This window comes from Panthera uncia, assembly GCF_023721935.1.
Source record: "Panthera uncia isolate 11264 chromosome A3 unlocalized genomic scaffold, Puncia_PCG_1.0 HiC_scaffold_11, whole genome shotgun sequence".
In the NCBI taxonomy this organism is placed as follows: domain Eukaryota; kingdom Metazoa; phylum Chordata; class Mammalia; order Carnivora; family Felidae; genus Panthera; species Panthera uncia.
The window spans coordinates 59,785,689-59,811,181 of NW_026057578.1; the positions used below are offsets into that span (position 1 = coordinate 59,785,689).

A 25,493-nucleotide genomic window follows, 5' to 3' on the forward strand; every position below is an offset into this window, starting at 1 on the left:
AGTCGCGCTGGGGAGGCGGGGCGCCCGGCAGCGGCGGCGGCGGCGGCGGCAGCGGCGGCCACAGCAGCCTTGGCGGCGGCCGCGGCAGGACTGGCAGCGCCAGCGGCGGGTGAGGGGCTTGCGGCTCGCGGCTTGTGGCGGCGGCGGCGCACGGGCTGCCTCGAGGTAGGGGCGCAGGGCGGCTGCGCGGAGGGGCGCGGGATGGAGGGGCGGTGCCGGTTTCTGGGCTCTGAGACGCTGGGGTCGCGGAAGATCCACCTGCTGGTAACGGAGCCGCCCGCGCCGCGGCCCGACCCGGCGCTCTCGCGTCTCAGGCTGCTGCGGGGCCGGCTCCGGGCGCGGGCTGGGCCTCGGGGCGGGGCGCGGGCCGGGACGCCCTGGCCGCGCGGTCAGCCCCGCGCCACCGCTGCCTCTGCTACAGACCCTCGGTGCCGTGCTCTCTCCCGGTGGCCGGCAGGGCGCCTGGTGCGTTTCCCGGCGCGGCGGGGCTCGTTGACTTTGGGGCAAAGTGGAGGAAAGTGTGGGCTTGGGGGGTACTGGGGAGAAGGGAGAGTTGCCCGCGGGACCCGGCAGTCCCAGGGCCCACACCGGTCCCGGAGTCGGCGCCTTCGCCGGGCCAGGGGCAGGTGAGGCGGGGGCCAGGAGGTCCCGGGCACTGAGGCAAGGGCTGCTCCCGCCGTGGCGGAGGAGGCGTGCAGCTGTCGTACTGAATATTTCTACAAAGTGAAGATGTGGGGGTCCGGTATGAAAGAGTACCCCCATCCCCTCAGGCCCCAGTTCCCCCTGAAGGAGGAAGCTGCAAGTGGGACCCTTAGGTTGGGTCTGGGTGATTGCACAGAGTGTACCAGGTGACACCTCCAAGGCGTGTTTTATGAGCTGGCAGTCATACCACTTGCGCGCCCGCTTTTATTTCTCGAAGCGTGTGTTTCTCTGGAGCCCATTCATTGCTTACAATCCGAATTGCGAAATATAAGCAGACATAATATATGTTTTTAATGCTTCCCATGTATCTTGCTGTTGTGCTTTTGCCGTCGGACGAATTCTCATAAAAAATAATGACAACAACGTTCGTTGGAATTTAGAACCTAAATTTAGAATCAATAATGCGTTTTTTGGTTTGGTCTTTCTGAATGTTAAAAAAATAGTTTTATTAACAGGTTATCATGGCAGAGGTTTCTTTAGCCCACACTTGTAAATCTGAAAACGCACTGGATGATGAAATTATGTAAGCTGTATTGATGAAAAATATTAATCATTTTATAAATTTAAAATAAATTAATTTTTCCATAATACTGTGTATAAAGTTATATAGGTTATAGTTATATAGAAGCATTATGGATTTCATGCTTCTGCCTTTCATTCCTCAGGCACCTCTGTCCTGTCTGTGGGATTATTAGGGAATATGCCAAGTGTTCAGCAAAGTGTTCTCAGCCATAAAACATAGTGAATATTTAAGAGAACACTTTAAAATACAGTTTCTTGTATCTCATAATAAAATACAGGACTGCAGCCCTTAAAGGGAAGTTAACTAAAACAGACTTTTCAGTTTGAGATCTAGAGTTTGAAGTTCCATTCATCTTTGTCAGGGTGAAGAAGATATTAGTAATTTTAGCCACTTCCTTTTTTGTTTTTCAAGATTCAGATGTGTTAAGTAATAATCTCAGAGATTAAGGTGTTAGATTACCATTTTTGCAAATGTGGACATCGATAAAGAATAGGCGTCACTTTGTTTCTTGCCTTAGGCAGTTGGTCAATTCATAGGGCTCTTGGCTGTCCAGCCTGTGACTGCCTCTTCTGGTTGAAGACCGTGGAGATCATTAGTTTTGTTTTTGTGGAGTCTTCACTTACACTGTGCAGTTAAACTTCGTTGGTGTGGAAACTCTAATTAAAATGTATGACTACATTCCTACTGAGTAAAATGCTCTTACATTTCTCCTGCAGAATTTCAGGTCTTATTTGTTAAGTAGAATTGATAAGTATCTTCTTCAAACCAGAGCTTAATAGCTTCCTGGATCAAATATTTAATATTCCATATATTTTTCACACGTTATTAATAGTATATCTGTAGTCTACTTTGATTTTAGAAGTCATTTACTTTTACTGTCTCTACGTATTTATACTGAGTTTTATCATATGGGCTTACTTTGTATTTAATAAAACTATTTAAAAATATCCTTTATTTTAGGATTCTTTCTTTACTTCCCCATAATTATTAATTGGATGTTTAATAACCTGTATATTTTTAGATCTTTTACCAGGACAAAATCCTTCCTGAAGTAGGGGTAGGGCTAAGTATATAACAACAGAAAGTTATATGCATTTTTATATAATGTCACACCAGGATTATAATTCTACGTTATATAATTCACTGAGTTATCATATCTCTTTTTATAATCAGAACTCATTGTGTGCTTACTGATATAAGATAATGCCACGAAGGTTTTAAGTTCTAAACCACTAAATGTGGGTGTGTTTGACGTTCATTTGTCTTAACTATAGAAGGTGAATAACTTTGGTTTTAAAAAATACTGATAACTTGTGAGAATACCTTTGGAGTTCCTTGTTTTCAGATAGTAATAGGAAGCAAGGAAGTAGAGTTCAGTGCTTCTAGAATATTATACTATAGTGAGAGATCTACTGGCCAAGGAAAGTTAAAAGGCATGCTGGGTGTGTATGTGGGATGGGGGGAGGGGTGCTTAGCCAAAGGTTACAGGAAGTGAGAAATTCTTTTAAAGTTTCAGGTTTTAAATTTGGAAATTTCCTATGAAATTTTCATCTTTTTTCATAATAGATCAATATTTGTTATAGTATAGAAAATATTTTAAATTCACACAGTTAAAGATAATGCCTCAGGAAGGGTCTCTAGACTTTGAGTGTCCCCAGCCCTTCTCTTCATTCTTCCAAGCTGCTGGTCACCTAGTTTGAGAGGGAAAGGGTGGTAGGTCAGAGCTTGAACTTTGGAGTCCTACAAATTAGGGTTCTTTCTCTGAGTTCATTTCTCTTGTGTGTAAAATAGGGTTAGTAATGCCTGTCTCATTAAACCTGAAACAGTATAACCTTGTGTGTGTCAATTATACTTCAGTTAAAAAAATGCCTCCCTCATAGGGTTTTATGAAGATTTAAAGCATATAAAAGATGCATAGGAAACACTTGGTGAGTTGTAGTGTCTTATCATTGATACCATTAGTACTATGCTCTAGACCAGTGGAGATTTCTAGTAATGTTCAGTTTTACAAAGTAGCTCAGATGGTAGTTTCTGAATTGCCTACAAATGGCCACTTTAATCAGCCATACTTTCTTGCTGAGGAAATTGTCCCTTGGGCTTGTTCGGCATTTTTGGAGGTGCATTAACTCAACCCACTAGAGTATGCCTTAGTATATTTCCAAGTGCATCTTGTGGTCCCTTTGAGGCCACTGGGAATCAATGCACATCTTAGAGTGCCTGACATGCTCCCAAGGGAATGACACTGGCTGTGCGTAGACTAAACCAGTGGCTGGCTGCAGTGTTTTGTTTGTTTGTTTGTTTTTATTTTTACATAGTTAACTTTTATGGAGAACCTATTAAGTGCTGGGTGATATGCGTAAGTGCTTATAAGGACTTGATTTAATTTGATTTTCTCAACAGCTTTGTTAGATGGGTGGTGATCTCCAGATTTCTGAGTTAAAACAATGCTAACTGATGGTCCTAGGTGATACAGTGCGCTGGTTGGTTGCTGCATTTTCTAAATGCCTGAGTATTCCCAATTTACACCTTAGGAGTAGGTTAGTTACTGGAAAAACTACACTTATTTCATGATTATGATAAATAGCAGTAATAACTGTAACCTGTTATTTATAACATTATGTGTGTCCTAGAGGAGGAGCCAGGAGGGGCTTTTTTCTCACTTTATGGATGAAACTGCAAGGCCTAGATAAGTGCACACTGGAAGTCATATAAGTAATGATGTTGCTGTATCTAGAGCTCAGGTTTTTTTGATGTTTGCATATTGTAGTCTGTCGTTTTTTCTTAATATTTTTAAAATGTTAACTATTACTTTGCAATAGGAAATCTAAGGAGAGCGACAGTTATGCTACTTAGAACTGTTGTGTGATCTTTGGAGTTATCAGCTTGGAATCTTTGGCTTACTATTTGTTTAACAAGTCTCATAACTTCCCCCTTTAAATAATGAACCATTACTTTCTTTTTTTTTTAATTAAAAAAATTTAATGTTTATTCTTGAGAGAGAGAGAGCGAGAGTGAGCATGAATGGGGGAGGGGCAGAGAGAGAGAGGGAGACACAGAATGTAAAGCAGGCTCCAGGTTCCAGGCTGTTAGCACAGAGCCCGACCCAGGGCTTGAACTCAAGAACCACAAGATCATGACCTGAGCTGAAGTCAGATGCTTAACCAACTGAGCCACCCAGGCGCCCCGAACCATTACTTTCTTTTCTGGAGGAGAAAAACCACATAATTCTAGTATATTAAATGAGTTGTTTAGATGTGAGGATAATCTTTGTAGGTAGAGTTTAGCCCAACCAAAAGTCTGTTTATAATGGTGAATAATAAATGAAGAAACTAATATTTTGCATTATTGAACAAGTTTTTCTTTCTTTTTTTTCCCTCAATAGGAAGAAAGAAGCCTGAGACATCAGCCTATGAAGACTGAAGACCATCCTGAATAGCAATTATGAATGGTGTTGCTGCTAGTCTTGTTCTGCAGAGCATCTGAAATGAACCTCTCTTATTGATTGTTTTTATTGGCCCAGAGCCAGGAGTACTGGATTCAGTTGACTTCACGATTAAAAGAAAACAGTTTTGGTTACCATCATAAACATATGAACCATTGTGATGGTGAAATGAGATGAGGCTCCGAAATGGAACTGTAGCTACTGTTTTAGCATTTATCACTTCGTTCCTTACTTTATCTTGGTATACCACGTGGCAAAATGGGAAAGGTAAGGAAAATATCTCCAAAAAAGTACATGAAATGTAGTAGGCTTTTTGCTTTGTAGATGGTGCTTAAATGCTTAGGTTAAATACCCCAACAATCTGTATGTTTTATGTTCTCTGCTGGTGGCCTGCTAGTTTATTTCTGACACAGCAATGAAACCATGTTCTTGGACAGAGGAGATGGAGAATTTCTAATTTGAATGGGGTTTGTTTTCGATTTCTTATAATTACACTTGGAGAAATGGATACTGATCAGTGGTTATATTATACATGACAGCCAAGTTGAATAATAAAGACTTTTGTTTTGGCATTTTATTTTTATTAAACATCATAAATGTTTAATAAGCTTCCTTGTACTGGATGTTGTATAAAGTACTTAAAAGGACACAATCAGTGCCTTCATGAAATTTACATGCTGATTATACCAATGATTTGGTGCTGTGTAGTTAATGATTTAAACTACATGTGTTGACAGATTGCTTTTTGGGCAAGAGAATTTATGAAGTGGGTGAGGATAAATTCTTATTCAAAAATTAGAAACAAGTTTTAAGTTTATTGTGTTCAGACTTTTGAACTGTGCTTTTAAGGAAGGATATTTGTTCAATGATATTCAGGGATAATGCCTTTCTTTGCTTTTTTTTTTTTATGTTTATTTTTTTTTTTTTTGAGAGAGAGAGAGAGAGTATGCCTGAATGTGGGGGAGCATGAAAGGAAGAGGGTCAGAGAGAGGGGGACAGAGGATCCGAAGTGGGTCCTGCACTGACAGCAGGGAGCCCCAGCCTGATGTGGGACTTGAACTCACAACCTGCTAGCTGGATCATGACCTGAGCTGAAGTCGGAGGCTCAACTGAGTGAGCCACCCAGGCACCTAGCCTTTCTTTGCTTTTTTGAAGAGAAAATATTTGGAGTAAATTCCCACCCACATTTTTTACTTGTCTCCATTCCTCATGTTAAGCTAAGGATTGTTGATGTCAAAGAAGGATGGAGGTATGTATTTGGTTTGTTAGAATCAAGTTAGAGTAGTCATCACCACCAGGTTCTTTGAGAGTCCTATTGCTGGCAGTATTTTATTAACTTGTGTGAGGATAACTGAAAAGGTGGATTCATTATTTAATTTTCCTCTGGTGTATATATAGATATGTATATATACATGTGTATATATCTGTGTGAGTATGTATTATAAAGTAAACTGATTAAAGTGAAAAATATGATCTGTTCTTTGAGCAAGTATATTAGTTCCCTTTTCTGAGTTGGGCTGTAATTTTGAGAGGAACTATTGGGGGTAAAAATTGATGAAAAACTTGCTGAAGACCTTTATTCTTTGTGGACAAATATATACATTTTAGATGTCATTTTTTAATTGTATCATAAGAAGACATACTTAGGAAGAACTTTAACTAGTTAATTTAATCAAACTGTTAATTGTCCCAGACATGAACAAAACAGATTACTGGCCTTAAAAGTTTACTTATGAAATAAGAGAATTGACCATAGGAGAACATATGGATTTTTTTCTTATCAGGAAACTTATCTAGTCAGAGTTATAGTAATGGAGAAACTTGACCCTTCTTACTGTGTCTTATTTAAAGGATTAAAATTTTTGGAATCTCCATTTCATTCATCTTGTTTCTTAGGTAAAGGCATTGTAAGCATTATTTTCTTTTTGTATTAAGTTGTCTTTGGAATAAAAAATTTAAAAATATAAAGATTCTTTCAACTGTGGTATTAGATACACAGTCTGTTGTCTTTGATTATCTTTCTTTGAACATCTCTGTAATCCTTCCATGCATACTCTTCTGCTCTGTTTTTCTTAGTGTTTTGTCTGTACTTTTTCAGGTGTCAATAGAGGACTCCTGTTATGGTTATGTAAAATCCTCTGTGTTTTAATGTTATCATTTATATAATAGTTTAGCTGCTGAACATTTGGATACTTTCTAGATCATTCTGGTGGTCAGATAGCCTGGATTTTCCAGAGCAGGCCTCATTCCAGATACTCGATTCTAGTTTACTCATAAACCATGTGCTCTGATTTTTATATTGAAAGCACAGTTTCCATTATCACTGACTTTGCTGGGGTAGTAGTTTTTATTTTTCATTCACTCATTGGTCCCTTTCATAGCTACCTATCCTGCCTAGCACTGTATTAAATGCTATGAATATGAAAAGAAATAAGAAACTTAACACCTCTAAACTCAGGGACTTCTAGGGGAAGATGCAGGTACACAAATATGATACCATCAATAGATTGAGATACAAGTAATAGAACAGTGCTGGGGAAGCATATTACATGTTATGTATGATTTCATTTAATCCTTATAATGACCCTGGGAAGAATTATACACCCTTTCAAAAGATGAGAAAACCAAGGCAGAGTGGTTAAGAAACCTGCCAAGGTCATACATTTAAGTGGAAGAGTGAAGTTTGAACTCAATCATGCTGATTCCAGAGATTATGCTCTTAGCTACTGGTCTGCTGCCCAGAAGAACAGAGACAGAGGCTACTAATTCTTGAGTCATTTCACAGAGGAATAATAAATATGAAGGTGATGCTGGGAAGAGTAGTAGACAGTGGGCATATCAGGTGGAGGGAGTTCTATGTGTAACCACAAAGTTCTAAAGTGGCATAAAGTATTTGTGTCTTGGAATTATGAAACACTCAGTTTGATTGGCACATAGGACTCCTAGACTGTCAAAGTTTAGTTGGTAAATGCAGTGCAGTTCCTATCATATTTTTTCACAGGTCTTCATTCAACACTTGGAAGAATACATGAGCTGGTCAGTGGGATTGGTATAAATTTGGGAGAATGTTAGGAACTCAGCCTGAGGAAAGATGGACTTTGGTCTGCAGGGTATGCAGAATTCCTACCTAAAAATGCGGCAGAATTCTAATTACATGGAATGGACGGGTTGGGAAAGTTTTAAGAAGTTGTGAGAGTGGGACTAGAGTTATTACACATCCCACTTGTAGCTGGGGTTCTCCTAATGAACTTTCTCCTTTGGTCAGGAACAATCCAGAAATTGGGGAAGACCAAACAAGCAGTCTGTATCTCCATATATAACATTCATGTACATGTTTCTGCATGGACATATGTTTTCATTTTTGTTGGTATTTGCCTAGGAGTGGAATTGCTGGATCATGTAATAATTCTATATATTTAATCATTTGAGGATCTGCCAGACTGTTTTCCATAGCAGCTGGGCCATTATGCATTCCTTCCAATAGGGTGTGAGGGTCCCAATTTCTTCACATTCTTGACAACCCTTATTATCGGGCTTTTTTAAAAAAATATTTATTTATTTTGAGAGAGGGAGAGTGAGAGCATGATTGGTGGAGGGGCAGAGAGAGAATCCTAAGCAGGCTCCTTGCTGTCAGTACAGAGCCTGATGCTGGGCTCCATCTCACAAACCATGAGATCATGACCTGAGCCGAAATCAAGAGTCAGACGCTTAACTGACTGAGCCACCCAGGCACCCCTATCTGGCTTTTTGATTCTCATCCTAGCGGTAGGGAGATGGTATTTTATTGTGCTTTTGATTTGCATTTCTCTGATGACTAATGATGTCCAACATCTTTTAATATACTTTGAACAATTTGTGTATATTCTTTGGAAGATTGTCAGTTCAGATCCTTTGCTTACATTAAAAAGGGGTAATTTATCTTTTTATTAATTTGTAAGAGTTCTTTGTATATTCTAGATACAATTTCCTTATCAGATATATGACTTGCAAATATTATCTCCCATTCCATGGGTTGTCTTTCACATTCTTGATGGTGTCCTGTGAAGCACAAGAGTTTTAAATTTTGATGAAGTTCAGTCTGTTTTGTTGTTGTTATTGTTCTTCCTTATGCTTCTGGTGTCATATCTGAAAATTCATTACCAAATCCAAGATAATGAAAATTCTGCTATTTTACTTGTTAGAGTCTTGCCCTTTGATCCATTTTAAGTCAGTTTTTGTGTGTGGTATGAAGTAAAGGTCCAACTTAATTCTTTTGCACATGGCTATCCAGTTGTCCTATCACGCTTTGTTTCAAAGGGTAGTTTTTCCCATTGAATGGTCTTGGTACTCTTACTGAAAAATCAGTTGATCATAGATGTATGGATTTATTTCTGAACTCTCAATTCTATTCCATTGATATTCCTTGTGCTAGTACTACACTATCTTGATCATTGTTGCATTGTAGTAAGTTCTGAAATTGGGAAGTGTAAGCCCTGCTACTCTATACTTTTTCAGGATTTTTTTGGCTATTTTGGGTCCTTTGCAATTCCATGTGAATTTTAGCATCCACTTACCAGTTTGTATAAAGAAGTCAGCTGGGATTATGATAGGATTGCACTGAATCTATAGATCAGATTGGGTTGTATTACCATGTTAGCAATGTTAGTTAGGTCTTCCAGTCCATAAAGCATAAGATTTCATTTATTTAGGTCTTTAGTTTTTTTCAACAATTTTTGTGTATGATTCCACAGTGTAAGTTTTATGATTTTATTAAATTTATTCCTAGGTATTGTATACTTTCTGATAGCATTTTAGAGTTGTTTTGTTTTTTTTGAATGGAGTTTTCTTAATTTTACTTGTCAATTTTCATGTCAAGTGTATAGAAAAAACCATTGATTTTTATATATTGATCTTGTATCCTGCAACCTTGCTGAGCTTATTTATTCCTTAAAAAATTTTTTTTTAATATTTATTTTTGAAAGAGAGAGAGCGCAAGTGGCGAAGGTGCAGAGAGAGAGGGAGACACAGAATCTGAAGCAGGCTCCAGGCTCTGAGCTGTCAGCACAGAGCCTGATGCGGGGCTCGAACCCATAAGCTGTGAGATCATGACCTGAGCCGAAGTCAAGTGCTCAACCAACTGAGCCACCCAGGCACCCCTATTTATTAGTTATAATAATGGATTCCTTAGGAGTTTCTGTGTCCAAGATCATGCCATCTGTGAATAGAAATAATTTTCTTTCTTTCTTTCTAGTCTGGATGCCTTTTATTTCTTTGTGCTGTTTAATTGTCTGGCTAGAACCTCCATTTTAGTGTTAAATAGGAGTGGTGTAAGAGCTGACATCTGTGTCTTGATCTTACGGAGATTTGAGAAGTGTTCTCTTTTATTTGTGGAAGGTAAGTATTCTTTGAACGTTTGGTGGACTAAGCACTGACGTCATGTGGGCTTGAGCTTTTTTTTGTGGGTAGTTTTGTGATGACTGATAGAATCTCACACATGTTACAGGTCTTTTCAGATTGTGTATTTCTTCTCTGGTCAATTTCTGTAGGTTGTATTGTTCTAGGAATTTGTCCATTTTGTTTAAGCTATCTAATTTGTTGGTGTACAGTTCATAATATTTCTTTGTAATTCTTTCTACTTTTATAAGCTCAGTAGAAGTGCCCCTCTTTTATTTCTTTTTCTGATAGTTCTAGGTTTTTTTTCTTGGTCAAACTATAGAAAAGTGTTGATTTTGTTGATCTTTTAAAGAACCAGCTTTTGGTTTCTTGATTTTCTCTACTTATTCTTTGTTTCATTACTTTCTACTCTAATCTTGATCCTTTTCTTCTGCTTCTTTTAGGTTTAGTTTGCTCTTCTTTCTTTAGTGCAGGTAAGACTTTTTTTAGAAGGCAAGATTATTGATTTGTGATCTTTTTTCTTTCATGATGTGGACATTTATAGCTATAAATTTCCTTCTAAGGACTGTTTTAGTTGCATCCCATAAGTTTTGGTATGTTATGTCTTGCTTTTAATTCATTTCAAAGTAATTTCTGATTTCTTTTAAAATTTTTTTTCTTTCACCAGTTGGTTGTTGAGGAGAGTCTAGTTTAATTTTCTCATATTTGTAAGTGTCCCAGATTTTTCTGTTATTGGTGCCTAATTCCATTCCACTGTGGTCAGAAGACATGCTTTGTATTATTTCTATCCTTTTAAATTTATTTACGTTTTTAAAAATGACCTAGCATATGGTCTGTCCTCTAGAATGTTCCATGTGCACTTGAAACTGTATATTCTGTTGTTGTAGCGTAGAATGTTCTGTAGATGTCGGTCAGGTCCAGCTGTTGTATAGTGCTATTCAAGCATTCTGTTTCCTTGTTGACCTCCCATCTAGTTCTATCCATTATTGAAAGTAGAGTATTGAAGTCACCAACTATTGTAGAATTATCTATTTCTCTCTTCATTTCTGTTAGTTTTTGCTGCATGTATTTTGGTGTTCTGTTATCAGGTGCATATATTTTTTATTTTACTTTTAAATAAATTTTTTTAAGTTTATTTTGAGAGAGAGAGAGAGAGAGAGAGAGAGAGAGAGAGAGAGAGATAGCATGGGCAGGGGAGGGGCAGAGAGAGAGGGAGACACAGAATTGTAAATAGGCTCCAGGCTGCAAGCTGTCAACACAGTCTGATGCAAGGCTGGAACCCATGAACTGTGAGATCATGCTGAGTGAGCCACTTCGGCGCCTCTTATTTTCAAATATTTATATTAGTTTTATATTATTTACTTATTATTATATATTCCCACTTTATCTCTAGGAACATTTTTGTTTTAAAGTCTGCTTTGTCTGATATCACTATGGCCACTCCAGCTTTTCTGTGGTTTCTGCTTGTATGTTTTGCCTTATTACATTCTTGTACTTTAAACTATTTATGTCTTTAAATCTACAGTTTGTCTCCTGTAAACAATATATAATTGGATCATGATGTTCTGGATCTAGTCTGACAATGTCTACCTTTTGTTTTAGGTTTTTTTAATGAGTCTTTTTTTTTTTTAAGTTTATTTATTTATTTTAGAGAGAGCATGAGCAGGGGAGGGGCAAAGAGGGGGAATCCCAAGCAGGCTCCATGCTCTGCGCTGAGCCCGACATGGGCTCCATCCCATGATCCTGGGATCATGACCTGAGCTGATATCAAGAGTTAGATGTTTAACTGACTGAGCCATCCAGGTGCCCCTACCTTTTGATTGGGCTGTTTATCCATCCGTGTTTACTGTTACTGATATAGTTTGATTTATATCTGCCATCGTTTTGCTTTATCCTTTTGTTTTTTTAAAAAATTTATTTTTAAGAGAGAGAGAGACAGAGAGAGTGAGTGAGCACGAGTGGGGGAGGGGCAGAGAGAGGGAGATACAGAAACCGAAGCAGGCTCCGGGCTCCAAGCTGTCAGCATAGAGCCTGACATTGGGCTTTAACTCACAAACCATGAGATGATGATCTGTGAGGAGGTCGGATGCTTAACTGACTAAGTCATCCAGGCACCTCTGCCATTATTTTGTTTTTCATATGTCTCACATCTTTTTAGTTCCTCTTTTTCTTCTTTACTTTTTTTGCATTGATTGTTTTCTAATGTAGCATTTTAATTTCATTAATGACTTTTTTCATTCTATTTTGAGTAAAATTTAGTGGTTGTTCTAGAGTTTATCATATACAGTCTCAAGAGAAACTGTTTCAGATTTATACTAACTTAATTCCAGTAATATATAGAAATGTTACTCCTATATAGGGCTCTTTTACCCCCCCTTTTGTGTTGTTGTTGTTGTACACTTCACATCTGTCAATATTATAAACCCAACAATACAGTATTATTATTTTACCATCTGTTATTTTCTTAGCACATTACAGCTTTATTCTCACTTACCTCCTTTGTTCTGTTATTGGCAAGTATATTACATTTCCATGTGTCATAGACTCAGCAATATGTTATATGCATATCATTTTATACTGTTTTTATTTTATTTTATTTTTTTATATATTTTTAAAAGTTTATTGATTTATTTTGAGAGTGAGAGGGTGTGAGCAGGGGAGGGGCAGATAGAGAGGGAGTGAGAATCCCAAACAAGCTCCATGCTGTCAGCACGGAGCCTGATGCAGGGCTCTATCTCAAGATCTGTGAGATCATGACCTGAGCCAAAATCAAGAGTCACATGCTTAATTAACTGACTGAGCCACCCAGGCTCCCCGATATACTATTTCTTTTTATTTTTTATTTATTTATTTTAATGTTAATTCATTTTTTGAGAGAGAGAGTTCAAGTAGGAGAGGGGCAGAGAGAGAGGGAGATAGAATCTGAACCAGGCTTCAGGCTCTAAGCTGTCAGCACAGAGCCCAATGTGGGACTTGAACTCATGAACCATAGGATCATGACCTGAGCCTAAGTGGGACACTTAGCCAACTCAGCCACCCAGGCACCCCTACTATTTCTTTTTTAACTCATTTAAGAGAAAGAAAAAAATATGCCTTAACAGTGTCTGTTAAAATTATGTAATCACTGGTGCTCTTCGTGTGGATTTAAATTACTGTCTAGGAGTACTTGCTTTCAGCTTAATGAATTCCTTTAGTATTTCTTGTAAGGCAGGTCTGCTAGCAATGAATGTTTTCAATTTTTGTTTCTCTTGGAATATGTGTATTTTACCTCCATTTTTTATTTTTAGTTTTTATTACATTTTTTAAAATGTTTATTTTTGAGAGAGAGCGAGAGAGACAGAATGCAAGCAGGGGAGGGGCAGAGAGAGAGGGAAACACAGAATTTGAGGCAGCCTCCAGGCTCTGGGCTGTCAGCGCAGAGCCCGATGCAGGGCTCAGACCCAGCAACCGTGAGATCATGACCTGAGCCAATGTCGGACACTTAACTGACTGAGCCACCCAGGTGCCCCTTACTGTCATTTTTTTTTATATAAAACTCTGTTGGACTTAGCAGTCCTGGTTGACAAGGTTTTTGTTTTATTTTGAAGTGCTTTGTGTTATCCCACTGCCTTTAGCCTCCAGTATTCTGAAAAGTTAGCTGTTAATCTCCTTGGGGTTCCTTTATCAGTGATGTATTATTTTTCCTTTGTGGTTTTTAAGATTGTCTTATGTTTGACTTTTATCGGTTTTACCATGATGTGTCTTTGGGTCTTGTTTCCTGGATGAGTAGATTACTGTTTTTCAGTAACTTTGGGAGATATTCAGTCATTTTCTTTGAATATATATGTATTTTTTACCATTCTCTCCTCTCTCCTGGTATTCCCAGTACTTTATGATGGTATTCTTAATGGTATTCCAAATTTCTCTGAGGTTATTCATTTTTCTTCATCCTTTTTGCTTTCTTCAGTTTACATAATCTCTACTGATCTGTCTTCAAGTTGGCTGATTCTTTCTTTTGCCAGTTCACATCTACTTTTGAGGCCTCTAGTGAATTTTTTATTTGTGTTATTGTACTTTTCAACCTCAGAGTTGGCATTTGGTTCTTTCTTAAAATTTCTGTTTCTTTATTGATACTCTATTTGATGCAACATGGTCCTACCTTCCTTGTTTAGTGAAGTTTTCTTTTAGTTCCGTGGACATATTTATGATGGCTGCTTTGAAATATTTACCTGTTAAATCCTACATTGAGTCATACTGACAGGGAATGTCTTATGCTGCCTCCTTTTTTTTCTGGTGTATGGGTCATATTTATGTATTTCTTTGCATGTCTCATAATTTTTTGTTGTAAACTGGACATCTTGGGTAATGTAGAAACACTGGATACTCTCCCACCTGTACCCCTAGGGCTTGTTATTATTTGCTTGTTTATTTGCTTATTTATTTGTTTAGTTACTGACTGGATTATTTTAGTGTATCTTCCCTCTCTCCCCCACGAGGTTGAGTCTGTGTGTTGTTTCTCAGGGAGACACAGTTTTGGGTATGCCACAGTCTTCCTGAGATGACTGTTATTACTGGTAGGATTCTCTTCCACTCTTTCAGTGACCACCACACTAATTGCTGGCTGATTGTTCTGCTGTTTACAGTAGTGCACTGGAGCATAAATTCTGCTACAAACTAATCTAATCAAATTGTGGTTCCTTTAAAGAAATGTTTCTGAGTTCAGTGATTTTTCTATTTGTCGTGACCACAGGAATGCTCCTCCTAGCTATCCCTTTTCCTAGTTCTTTCTTGCAAACTAACCGCCAATGCCTACAGTCTAGGTTCCATCTTCTTAAGATCCACAATTTTCCCAGTTCCCTTCACCACAACCTTTGCTGTTTTTGAGACAGCTCTTAGTTTAAACTCCTCAGCTCTCTATTGCAAATGAAGGTAGTTCCTTTGGGAGGAGATTAGGAGCCATCTATTTTGTGGCCCGCTTTTCCACGAGGCAGAATTTCTGAGCCAGGGCTCTGGAGGTGGGGGTGAGGACAATGACAAGTTTCTCTCTGAGTGGTACCCCCACTCTAGGAGCTGAGCACTGGTGAGGGGAGGGGCCCAGCAGCCTGAGGATGTCTCCTGGCATGGAACCACTGCCTCACTAGCAGTGGAATGGCTTTAGGGGCTCCAGTATTCTCAGTATGCTGCATCCAAGATAGAGACTTGGGTGCATCATAAGATCAGATGTCCTATCCTGTTAGGTGTAAAACTATGGAGGCTAAATAAAGCATTTTATTTAAAACTATGAGTCTTACTTGCAAATAAAAGCAGTAAATAAAATTTTTTAGATTTTTTAAGTGTTTCTTTACAAAATAAGAAAGCTCATTTCAAACAGGGTATAAGGGAAATTAATAGAAAATCTAGGATTTGGAGTACACTGTCATAGTTTTGGCTCATCAAAATTGTATAATCGTGTTTGTTGAGTGCCTTCTGTTTGTCAGGCACTATTAGAGGTTTGGGTTATATTACTGAATGTATCAGAGAAAAATCCCTGCTTTAGTGTGTGCGTGTGGGGGGGTGGGGATAAAAGGAGATAGCTAAAAAACAATAAATAAACAGTAAACTGATGAATAATAACTTTAAAAAAAATTTTTTTTAACGTTTATTTAATTTTTGAGACAGAGACAGAGCATGAACGGGGGAGGGGCAGAGAGAGAGGGAGACACAGAATCGGAAGCAGGCTCCAGGCTCTGAGCCATCAGCCCAGAGCCCGACGCGGGGCTCGAACTCACAGACCGTGAGATCGTGACCTGAGCCGAAGTCGGACGCTTAACCGACTGAGCCACCCAGGTGCCCCAATAATAACTGTTTTTTAAGCTTTTTATTTTGAAATAATTTTAGATTTACAATAAATCTGAAAAATAGTATGCAGAATTCCTTTATACCCCCTAATATGAACAACCTACATTACCACAGAGTATAATGTTCTAAACCCCAAATTGACTTTGATATAGTAGTATTACATCTGCAAACCTTATTGGAATTTCACCAGTTTTTACCCTAATGCCCTTCTATCCTAGGATCCAGTCCAGGATCCCACATTACATTCAGTTGTCATGTTTTCTAGTCTCCTCCTTGATGGGAAGTTACCTTAGTCTTTTCTTTTATGTTCTTGGCACTTTTGAAGCCCTGGCTAGTTATTTTTAAAAATAGCCCTTTGAATTTGTCTGATTATTTCTCATGATTAGATTGAGGTAATGCATTTTTGGCAAGAATACCACAGAAGTGACATTGTATCCTTCATAGTGCATCATATCACAAGGTACATGATGCTGAAATGTCTTAACCACTGGTTATGTTAACTCTGATCACTTGGTTAAACTGGTGTCTGCCTGGCTTCTCCACTGTAAAGTTACTGTTGTTTTCTTTTTCCTTTGTAATTAATAAGCATTTGGTGGAGGCTTCTTTAAAACTAAGCAGATATCCTGTTTCTCATCATACTTTTGCCCACAAATTTTAACATCCATTGATTATTTTTGTCTGCAATAATTATTACTGTGGTGTTTGCCAAATGTGATTTTCCATTTCTGTCATTTCTTCTATATTTAGTAATTGGAACTCTGCTGAAAGGAAGAGGTGTCACTTCTCCATCATTTCTTTCTTTCTTGTATCTTGATATGAGTATGGACTCATTGATATTTATTGTGTTTTGTGGGCTATAATACATTATTATCATTAATTATTTTGGTGTTTAAATTGTTGCAGAGGTGGCCATTGGGAGCTTCAAGTTGGCTTCTGTGCCTTCAACATGCCCCTCTTGTTTTTTCCAAATTTATTGAGGTGAAATTCACATAACATAAAATATAAAGTATGTTAAAATTAACACTTCAGTGGCATTTAGTGCATTCACAGTGTTGTGCAACCAGCACTTCTATCTAGTTCTTATTCATTTTTTGAGTAATTTTTGATTCTCTGGTGCTATAAGATACTCCAGGTTTATCTTGTATTTTCTCTGCCCCAGCCCTGGAAGTAGTCATTTCTTCAAGGAGGACCCTCTAGTTCCTTTAAAGAATGGAGTCTTGGTGTGCTCATTCCTACTATGGTGTCACCACTTATACCCTAAGTAGACAGTGCAAGAAAGTATATGTATGTCTACACATATATTAAAAACAACAACAACACATGAGTTCATACTAATCCTTCTGATTTTAATCCAGTTCATTCTGGTTTCTACATTTCTCCAACAGTAAAAAAAAAGAAAAAAAAGGCTGTTAGTATCCCAATATAGTTACTTATTTGCTCAATTGCAGTATATAAAGATAGTAGTTTCAGAATTTCTAACCGATATCCAAGTGAAAAATTAATCTGTTGGGGTACCATATCTTCATATAGGACTTTTTGTCTTATAAGTATAGAGTGAAATGCTGTTTTCCAAAGTTACCTAGCTTATTTCTTAGCCACTTTCTTTTCAGTGTGGTTATGCCATTCATTTATAATACACATGAGCACATTTATTACTGCTTATATTGTATTTTGGGTACCACTCCTGTTTATTTGCAGTCATTTACATTTTGGACATGTGAAACATCGTGGTTCTGACACTCAACTGTAAAAAAAGATCACCTAAGAGAAATGCCACTCATCATTCCTTCTACTCCATTTCCCTTCCTTCTACCCAGTTCCATCTATCCCTTGAAGGTATTCAATCTCATTTTGTTTTAACCTTTCTGTATTTCTTGTTGCACAAATTGAGCCGGTACATGAATATTTCCTCGTATCCTTTTCTTTCTTGTGCTATGGGAAGTGTACTATAGATACCCTTCTGTGCTTTGCTCTTCCCACTTGAGCAACATGCCCTGGAGATTATTCCATAACAGTTCATGGAGATTGTCCTCATTCTTTTTTTGTTTTTGTTTTTTGCTTTTTTAAAAAGTTTGTTTATTTGTTGTTTTTTTTCCCACAACTTTATAATACTCCATTGTGTGGATGTACCATAACCATAATTTATCCAACCACTCTCCTCTTTAGGGGCATTTAGGTTTTTACTGCATTCATTTAGTATTTTAAGTGAATGTTTTCTCTCAGGCATTGTGCTGGGCCTTCAGTAAAGGAAATATAGTTTATAGATTTTTTTTTAATCTTAAGTTTAATTTTAGCTTTAATTTTTTATCCAAACCATGAGAAATCAAGAACTTAATTTTTTGGAAGAAAACTGTAGTTGCCATCTGTGATATAAACATGAAGGTCTAGAGGTAGAGTTGATTTGTTTACCATTTAGATTTGAATAACTTATTCAGGAAAAGTAGATTTTGTCTCTCTTTTGCTAAAGTATATTTTGTTTGCCTACTAAAGTTAATACTTAGTTTCAAAACCTAAAGATAAAAGGTAGGCCAATATTTAAGAAGCTTTATTCTATACCTTTCTGACAAGAAGCTATAAAGTAACTTAGAGCAAATGCAATCAGTATTCTTATTTTTCCAGTTTAAAAAGTAATAAATATTCACATGCCAGGTTTTTTACCTTCTCACAGTTTAGGCGATATGATAAAATTTTCTAGCCAAGGGGACACTGAGTTGGCATGTGTATTGATCTTCATTTCAACAGGTTTCGATACTTACTGTCTTCAGAGAAATTTTATTTCTTCAAGTAAATGTTTTAATTGAAGTGTAACATACATATAAAGAGTGCATAATTGAAGGAATATAGCTCTATAAATTGTCACAAAGTGGTCACATCTGTGTAACAAACTCTGGAAGGAGAACATTTCAGCACTACATGTCTTGGTGTGTGTTGGTACCTAATATTTTTGGCATTTTACCTAGAAGTTGCTGATACAGCCTTTCTCACGGTACTTCTCTGAAGGAACCAAATCTTGGATTCATTTCTCTATTGCAGTTTGCATTTAGACTTTCTGCTTGCCCAGGATTTACTGAATGTTGTGTTTGCTCATCTTGAACCTTCCCAAGTGATAGGAAGGCAAGGATGATTAATACACAAAACCTGCCCCATGAAGGAATAACTTAGTTTCAGGGACCAGACCAATACTCAGAATAAGTACTATTGTTATTTCTGCTCTCATGGAGGTATGGACCCTGTGCTATAATAGCATCAAGGTAGAAACAGTTTATTCTGATAAGGGGTTGTGGAAAACCTTTTAAGAAGTTGTATTCGAGGGGCACCTGGGTGGCTTAGTCGGTTAAGCGTCCGACTCTTGGTTTTGACTCAGGTCATGATCTCATGGTTCGTGGATTCAAGCCCAGTGTTGGGCTCTGTGCTGACAATGTGGTGCCTGCTTGGGATTCTCTCTCTCCCTATCTCTCTGCCCCTCCCCTGCTTGCTCTCCATCTCTCTCTCTCTCTCAAAACAAAACATTTTTAATACAGTTATATTTGAGTTGGTCTGAAAGATAAGTAGGAATTTGATAGGAAAAAGGCACTTCCTGTGATAATAGAGAAGGTAGATGTTGGGTTGAATCAGGTATGTACAAGTGGCAGAAGACTTGAATGGCAGTAACACTTGACCTATTCAGGACCAGAAGTGTTGACCTTATGCATAAAGGGTAGAAGGGAAATGGGAAGAGACTGGGGAATAAGATGGTACTGGAAGCTTTTGTTAGATCAGAAGTAGGTATGATGGTGGTGAAGGAGATGAGAGATCTGAAGAGCTAGGAAAGAGTTGATGATGAAGAGGGTCGTTGTTTTGGGGCACCTGCGTGGCTAAGTTGGTTAAGCGTCTGACTCTTGATTTCAGCTTGGGTCATGATCTTGTGGTTTGTGGGTTCAAGCCCAGCATTAGGCTCTGTACTGACAGTGAGGAAGGAGCCTGCTTGGGATTCTCTGTCTCCCACACTCTCTGACCCCCATCCCCTCTCTTCCGCTGTCTCTCAAAAATAAATAAACATTAAAAAAAAAAAAGAAAAAGAAAATACCTCTTAAAAAATAAAAGAGGGCCATTGTCTTATTACTTTGTCCTAAATTTTACTTCTAATAATATATCCTATTTCTTTAGACTTGGGTACATTTTTTTGGGTAGGTGATGACATGACACTAATACATGTGCGTGCACACATCTTTTTTCTCATAATTTTGCTTAAAAGTACAGCTGATTCTTTTGAACTTCAGACATCTCAGACAAAAAAGTACAAATATTGCAAAACTTACATACGTACATACATATATTTATTTTTATTTATTTATTTATTTATTTATTTATTTATTTATTTATTTATTTATATTTCTTTCTAACTTGAGAAAGAGTGCACAAGCTGGGGAGAGGGGCAGAGGGAGGAAGAGACAGAATCTCATGCAGGCTCCATGCTCAGCATAGAGCCCAACGCAGTGCTGGATCCCATGACTGTGAGATCATGACCTGAGCCAAAATCAAGAGTCTGATGTTCAAGTGACTGAGCCAAGCCACCCAGGTGCCCCTCCCATATTTATATTTAAACTTTTCTGAACCATCAGTACCATGGGCTTCACACATTTCTTTATTTCTGAACCTCCCTAAGGTTATGGAATTCTTATTTATACCTTTCTGAGGTTTTAGAAATCTCACCAGCCTGGGGGGAAAAAAAAAGTGACTGTCTGCTGAGACCACTCATGTTACACATGATCAGGGTTATTGACTGAGTCTTGAATGGAGTAGGGGACCTGGTTGCTTCTCCCAAGATGATTTAAATCTGGACTGCTTATTATCTAGTTGGGTCCTTTTTTGCAATTAAACTTAATTTGTTAGGTTAATAAGGCCACTTAAGTTCCCATTGCTCATATAGATTTTCGTTTTTTTCCAGGCTGGTAATTCCATGCTGGTATTTTTCCTCTGGATTAAATTCTTAATTGTCCTCTTATCATTACCCTGTCCTGGTAGAGATTATTACAAATTTAAGCATGCCTTATTAGAATCTTGTGATTAGAAGGCTGCCTAGAATTTTATTCCTCTGAGATAAGGGATTAGTCTAGGAGTTTGATCATTTTAGGACAGTTCATGGAATATTTTTTTTTTTAACTAAATTTCTTTGTATGACCTTATTCTGATCATTCCCCTTTCCCCTCCTTGTTCTTGTTACAGTTTTTTTTCCTCAAAACTTTTGGTCTTGCACAGAATTTCCGCTCATTTCTTTGTAGACACAGATAGAAATTTATGTCTCTGGAAACAAATACTCCAGTATATTGACAGTCTTCTATTTATTTAAATCAATAAAAAATTAACCATGTTCTGGGGGGAGGGGGAAAATTAACCATATTCTTTTCTTTACCTTTTCCACATTTCAACCTGTTTCTGAATATTTTATTTTTCTCTTTTTCAGTACTATTTACCAAATAAGTGTATATCCACTAAATGTAATTTTTTTTTCTTCAAATGTCCACATTGTCACAACTTGTCCACTGGAGGCCCTTTTAGGCTGTTTCTTTTATCTCTTTAGAACTCTCCCTGACATCTTTATTAGGCTTTCTTAGCCTAATTCCAGGCTTTCTTAGCCTAATTCCATGCTTCTAGACACATCCTGATCCCCACCCCACCTTCATCAGTAGATGTGAAATTAGCTGTATCTTAAGACTTCTAGTTCATTTCAGTAGGAACTGTATTAGAGACCAAAATTTGAGTGCCCATGATACTTAGTGATGGACAAAAATGTTGCCCTTGTTCTTAGGAAATGGTCATTGGTTGATTTTTCTTATTTAACTGATCACATTGCTGTGTCCTACTTTCCCTTCTGTGTAAGGTTTCATCGATCACTCCAACTTTGCTCTATGTTGATGAACTGCAGCTTTCTAAAGAGAAGTTCCAATAGGATTGGAGTTTTGCAGGGAAACTGGCAGTCTGGGACTTGTTACTTAAAAGAGAATGTGGAAAGTTGTACGGGAGAGGAAAAGAGCTTGCCTGCTAGATTATCTCTTTCTTCACTGTGGCAAACAGCCAGTTGTTACTTGAATTTACCTCTTTGTTAGTCCTGGCAAATGTCTGTGCAGAGAAACTTCTGTTGGCACTTGGATTGCTATTTCAGAGTACCAAAACTTAAAGAAAAAGAAAAAAAGTTGCCCACAAATCCTGTGTGTGAGTTATGGAAAAAGGAGGTAAATGTTCCAGGAAATAAAATAATCCTAAACTGGATGTCTAGTGGTTGCTGCCATGACAGAATTTTTCCTGGTACCTTGTTCTTTCATTATGCCAGTTGAGGTTAAGCTTGAAAAGTTGACCTCCAAAACTTGTGGTGTGGTTTCCTGGTTTTGTTGCCTGTCTTAATTTGTATTTATCTCAAGTTACCTCTTTTGTAGCTCTTCAATATTCCCCCAAATCTCTTACCCTTCCTATCCTGCCCTCCACTTTTTACACTTAATCAGTGGTAAGGTCCTATTTGTTTGCATATGATTTTGCAGAGAAATAATAAGACTGATTAGAACTCTGTTATTGCCCTATACTGCTGCCATTTCAGGAGAAATCAGCCTGTAGTTCATGACTGAAAATAAGTACAGAGTTGGTATTTGGGAACAATGAAGAATACCATTTGTCGACCGTGTTTTGCATCCGCGATCTCATTTGGTCTTCACAACAGCTCTAGGGAAGTAGGTGAATATTAAATCCCTATTTGACGTGGAGATATTCAGGCAGCCAGTAAATTATTTAATCCCAATCCATTATGAGGCTGGAGAATGATAGAATACAAGACGTGAGCCCAGGTGTGTCTGATGCCATGCTTGTACCACCAGAAGCAGATCTTAGAGACAGACAGCCACCTACCTCCTGAGTGTGTTACTTAAGTGGAGTCTCCTTAGAAGAACTTGTGGAATTCTCATTTTGTTGGCTACCTAATGTGACTTTTTCATGTGCTTTTTCTAAAGCAGTATTTCCTTCACTAGTACTTGAGTCTGTTGTAACTCTATTTATGTTACATTCTTTTCAAAGGATGAGGTTTCAATTTTTAATAAATTTAGCAAAAATCCATTTTTACTTGATTGTTTTTAGGTTAAAAAGTTAGTTCACCATTAGTTAAAGGATACTTAACTTTTGCAAACAATCTGTTGTATACTCTAACAAAGTTACCTTTAAATTGAAATGTCTGTATTATTAGTTGCCAGTATTTCTAGAAGTCTGTATTAACTTGAGTCATGATGGATTTTTGTTTTGTCACTGAGTAGAGCTGTTAAAACGTTTTCCTAGCAAATTGTGTTTAAGAGTTTAGAGTTTAGAATGGCGTGACTCCCCCCCGCCCCCCAACCCAGAGGTAATTACACAGAATATTAATCTTTAGGAATTTAGGTTTTATTGCTTTGATTCAGAGGAGGATACTTATAAATCTGGTGACTTTGGTTAAAATAAAACACATTGTCCACGACTGTCTGAAATTTAGTGTGTATCTCTTTTTATTATGGATGTGAAAATCAGACCATTGTCAGTTGTGCTCACTGAAATAATCTTGACATTGAGGAAATCACAGAGGGAGGGTGCATAGGCTTGAGTATATATTTTGATCTATAACAAAGTTGATTAAGGTAAGCCTAAGGCAAAATTTTTATTGGTAGTTAGAAAATGTAGGTTTGCAGTGTGGAACTTAAGTTACTTTGAAACCATTTTCTATGAGTGAGTCCTGTTGAGAGTCAGATATATCATTGAATGTGTGGACTTCTTGACTTGTAAGAGATGTTTAACTATTTGGATTAAGTCATGGAGAGATCCAGAAAGAATTCCAGAGATTGCAAATGACCAGCCTTACTCTGGAATTAATAAGATTGTGTCTCTTTCCAGAAGTGAAAGACAGGGTGGGTGTAGAGGTTATTAAATTCTTAAGATGCTTTTCATGGTTTTCTTTTCCTGAGGAATAATGGCACTGTCATCATTTGGGAGAAGTAAGAATCTAGACACCTTGCTTCCCTTGTAGCCTTCCTCCTTGATTTTGGAAAAGTCACTCTAGCTCTCTTGAGACTTTTTTTTAATGGTTTTTAATTTTAATTTTCATTCTACTTTTATGATCATGGGGAAATTTTAAAGATTGGGAGAAGTGCTAGAAGACAAAATGTAGGCAAACAGGGTTTTGTTTCTTTTTTAAAGGACAAGAAGGTGGATATTGCTGACTACAGAACTTGGCATTTGGGGACAGACACTTTGTGACGATGAATACTTACAAGAATAAGCAGTGATTGCTAGTAGCCAGCAAAATTGAACTAGGATTTAATCTAGACAATCAGCTTCCTAAAGACAGAGACCATTTTCTTACCCCACCCCACCCTTCCCCATTTTAAAAATTTAAAAGTATACAGAAAAATATAGTGAGTAATATAGAAGTATTTTCTCTAGATGTTTGTTTGTACTTACTTCCAATCTTTTCACCTTTAATTAATAAAGCATGGCAGACCTACCTAAAATCTCCCACCTATTTTTTTCATTTCATCTTTTTATTAATATTTTGAGCAAAGCCCACTATGTCAACTGTGTTTATTATTCATCCTTTTTCATTCCTTTCTTGCTTATTTTGGATCAATTAAGTATTTTTCCATTTTCTCCCTATGTTAATTTAGAGGATACATACTCTTTTTAAAAAATTGAGATACAATTCAAATACCATAAAATTAACCATTTTAATTTTTTTAGGCTTATTTATTTAGAGAGAGAGTACGCACAAGTGGGGGAGGAACAGAGAGAGAGAGGGGAAGAGAGAGAGAATCCCAAGCAGGTTCCACACTATCAGCACAGAGCCTGATATGGGGCTTTAGCTCATGAACTGTGAAATCATGACCTGAGCCTAAATTAAGAGTCAAATGCTTAACTGACTGAGCCACCCAGGAGCCTCTAAAACTAACCATTTTAAAGTATGCTAGTCAGTGGTTTTAATATATTCATGAAGTTGTGCAAACATCACCACTAATTCCAGAACATTTTTGTTAACCCAGAAGAAAACCCTGTACTTGTTAGCAGTCACTTTTCATTTTGTCTCCCCTCCCCCCACACCTGTATTTCACCTTTGCCCCCTACCTTGATCAAGGTAAACATATCATGTTTGTGTACTCTTCTAATCCAGTTTTTATACATTGATTTATGTATATAAATTGTGTGTATAAGTGTGTCTGTATATAGGTGTGTGTTTAAAATGTTTACACAAATAGCTTTATGCTATATATGTACTAGTACTATGCAAACATTATTCTGTATTCATAAAAACATCTTGAATTTTTTTTCTCACATCATTTGTGTTTCTGGGGAAGGACATCCCCTAGAAATCCCTACTGTACCATTTTCGCTGATGTCACACTATAGCCACTTTTTATACCATTCTGTTCTCTAGTTCCCAGCAACATTCTGGTCCAAGTTATTCTAAAGTGGGCATATAACATTTTCATCCTTGTTCATTCAAGAGCCTGTCTTTTAGAGGTTAGGTCATGGCATGGCAGATGGGAATTTTTTGTCCTTACACACTTCATAGGTAATGGTTGGGACATGACATCAAACCCTCTGTGTTATCAGTCTCTTCAACATCCACATTGTATTTCTCATTTTCAGTGCTTG

At 37.6% G+C, this 25,493-nt stretch overlaps 1 protein-coding gene across 4 annotated transcripts in view; it reads left to right on the top strand.

The window, feature by feature from the left end:
- The first annotated feature begins 36 nt into the window (after positions 1 to 36).
- The window catches only part of MGAT4A (alpha-1,3-mannosyl-glycoprotein 4-beta-N-acetylglucosaminyltransferase A), a 115,531-nt gene continuing 90,074 nt past the window's right edge, over positions 37 to 25,493 (top strand). The window contains exons 1-2 of one of the 4 annotated variants that reach the window (XM_049651390.1): positions 37 to 165; positions 4,608 to 4,934. In XM_049651390.1, the coding sequence (XP_049507347.1) occupies positions 4,841 to 4,934 (94 nt within the window). In that variant the 5' untranslated portion in view covers positions 37 to 165; positions 4,608 to 4,840. Of the gene's footprint in view, positions 166 to 1,111; positions 1,226 to 4,607; positions 4,935 to 25,493 lie in introns of those variants that run through there. The other 3 variants (XM_049651392.1, XR_007462169.1, XM_049651389.1) reach the window with 3 other exon arrangements.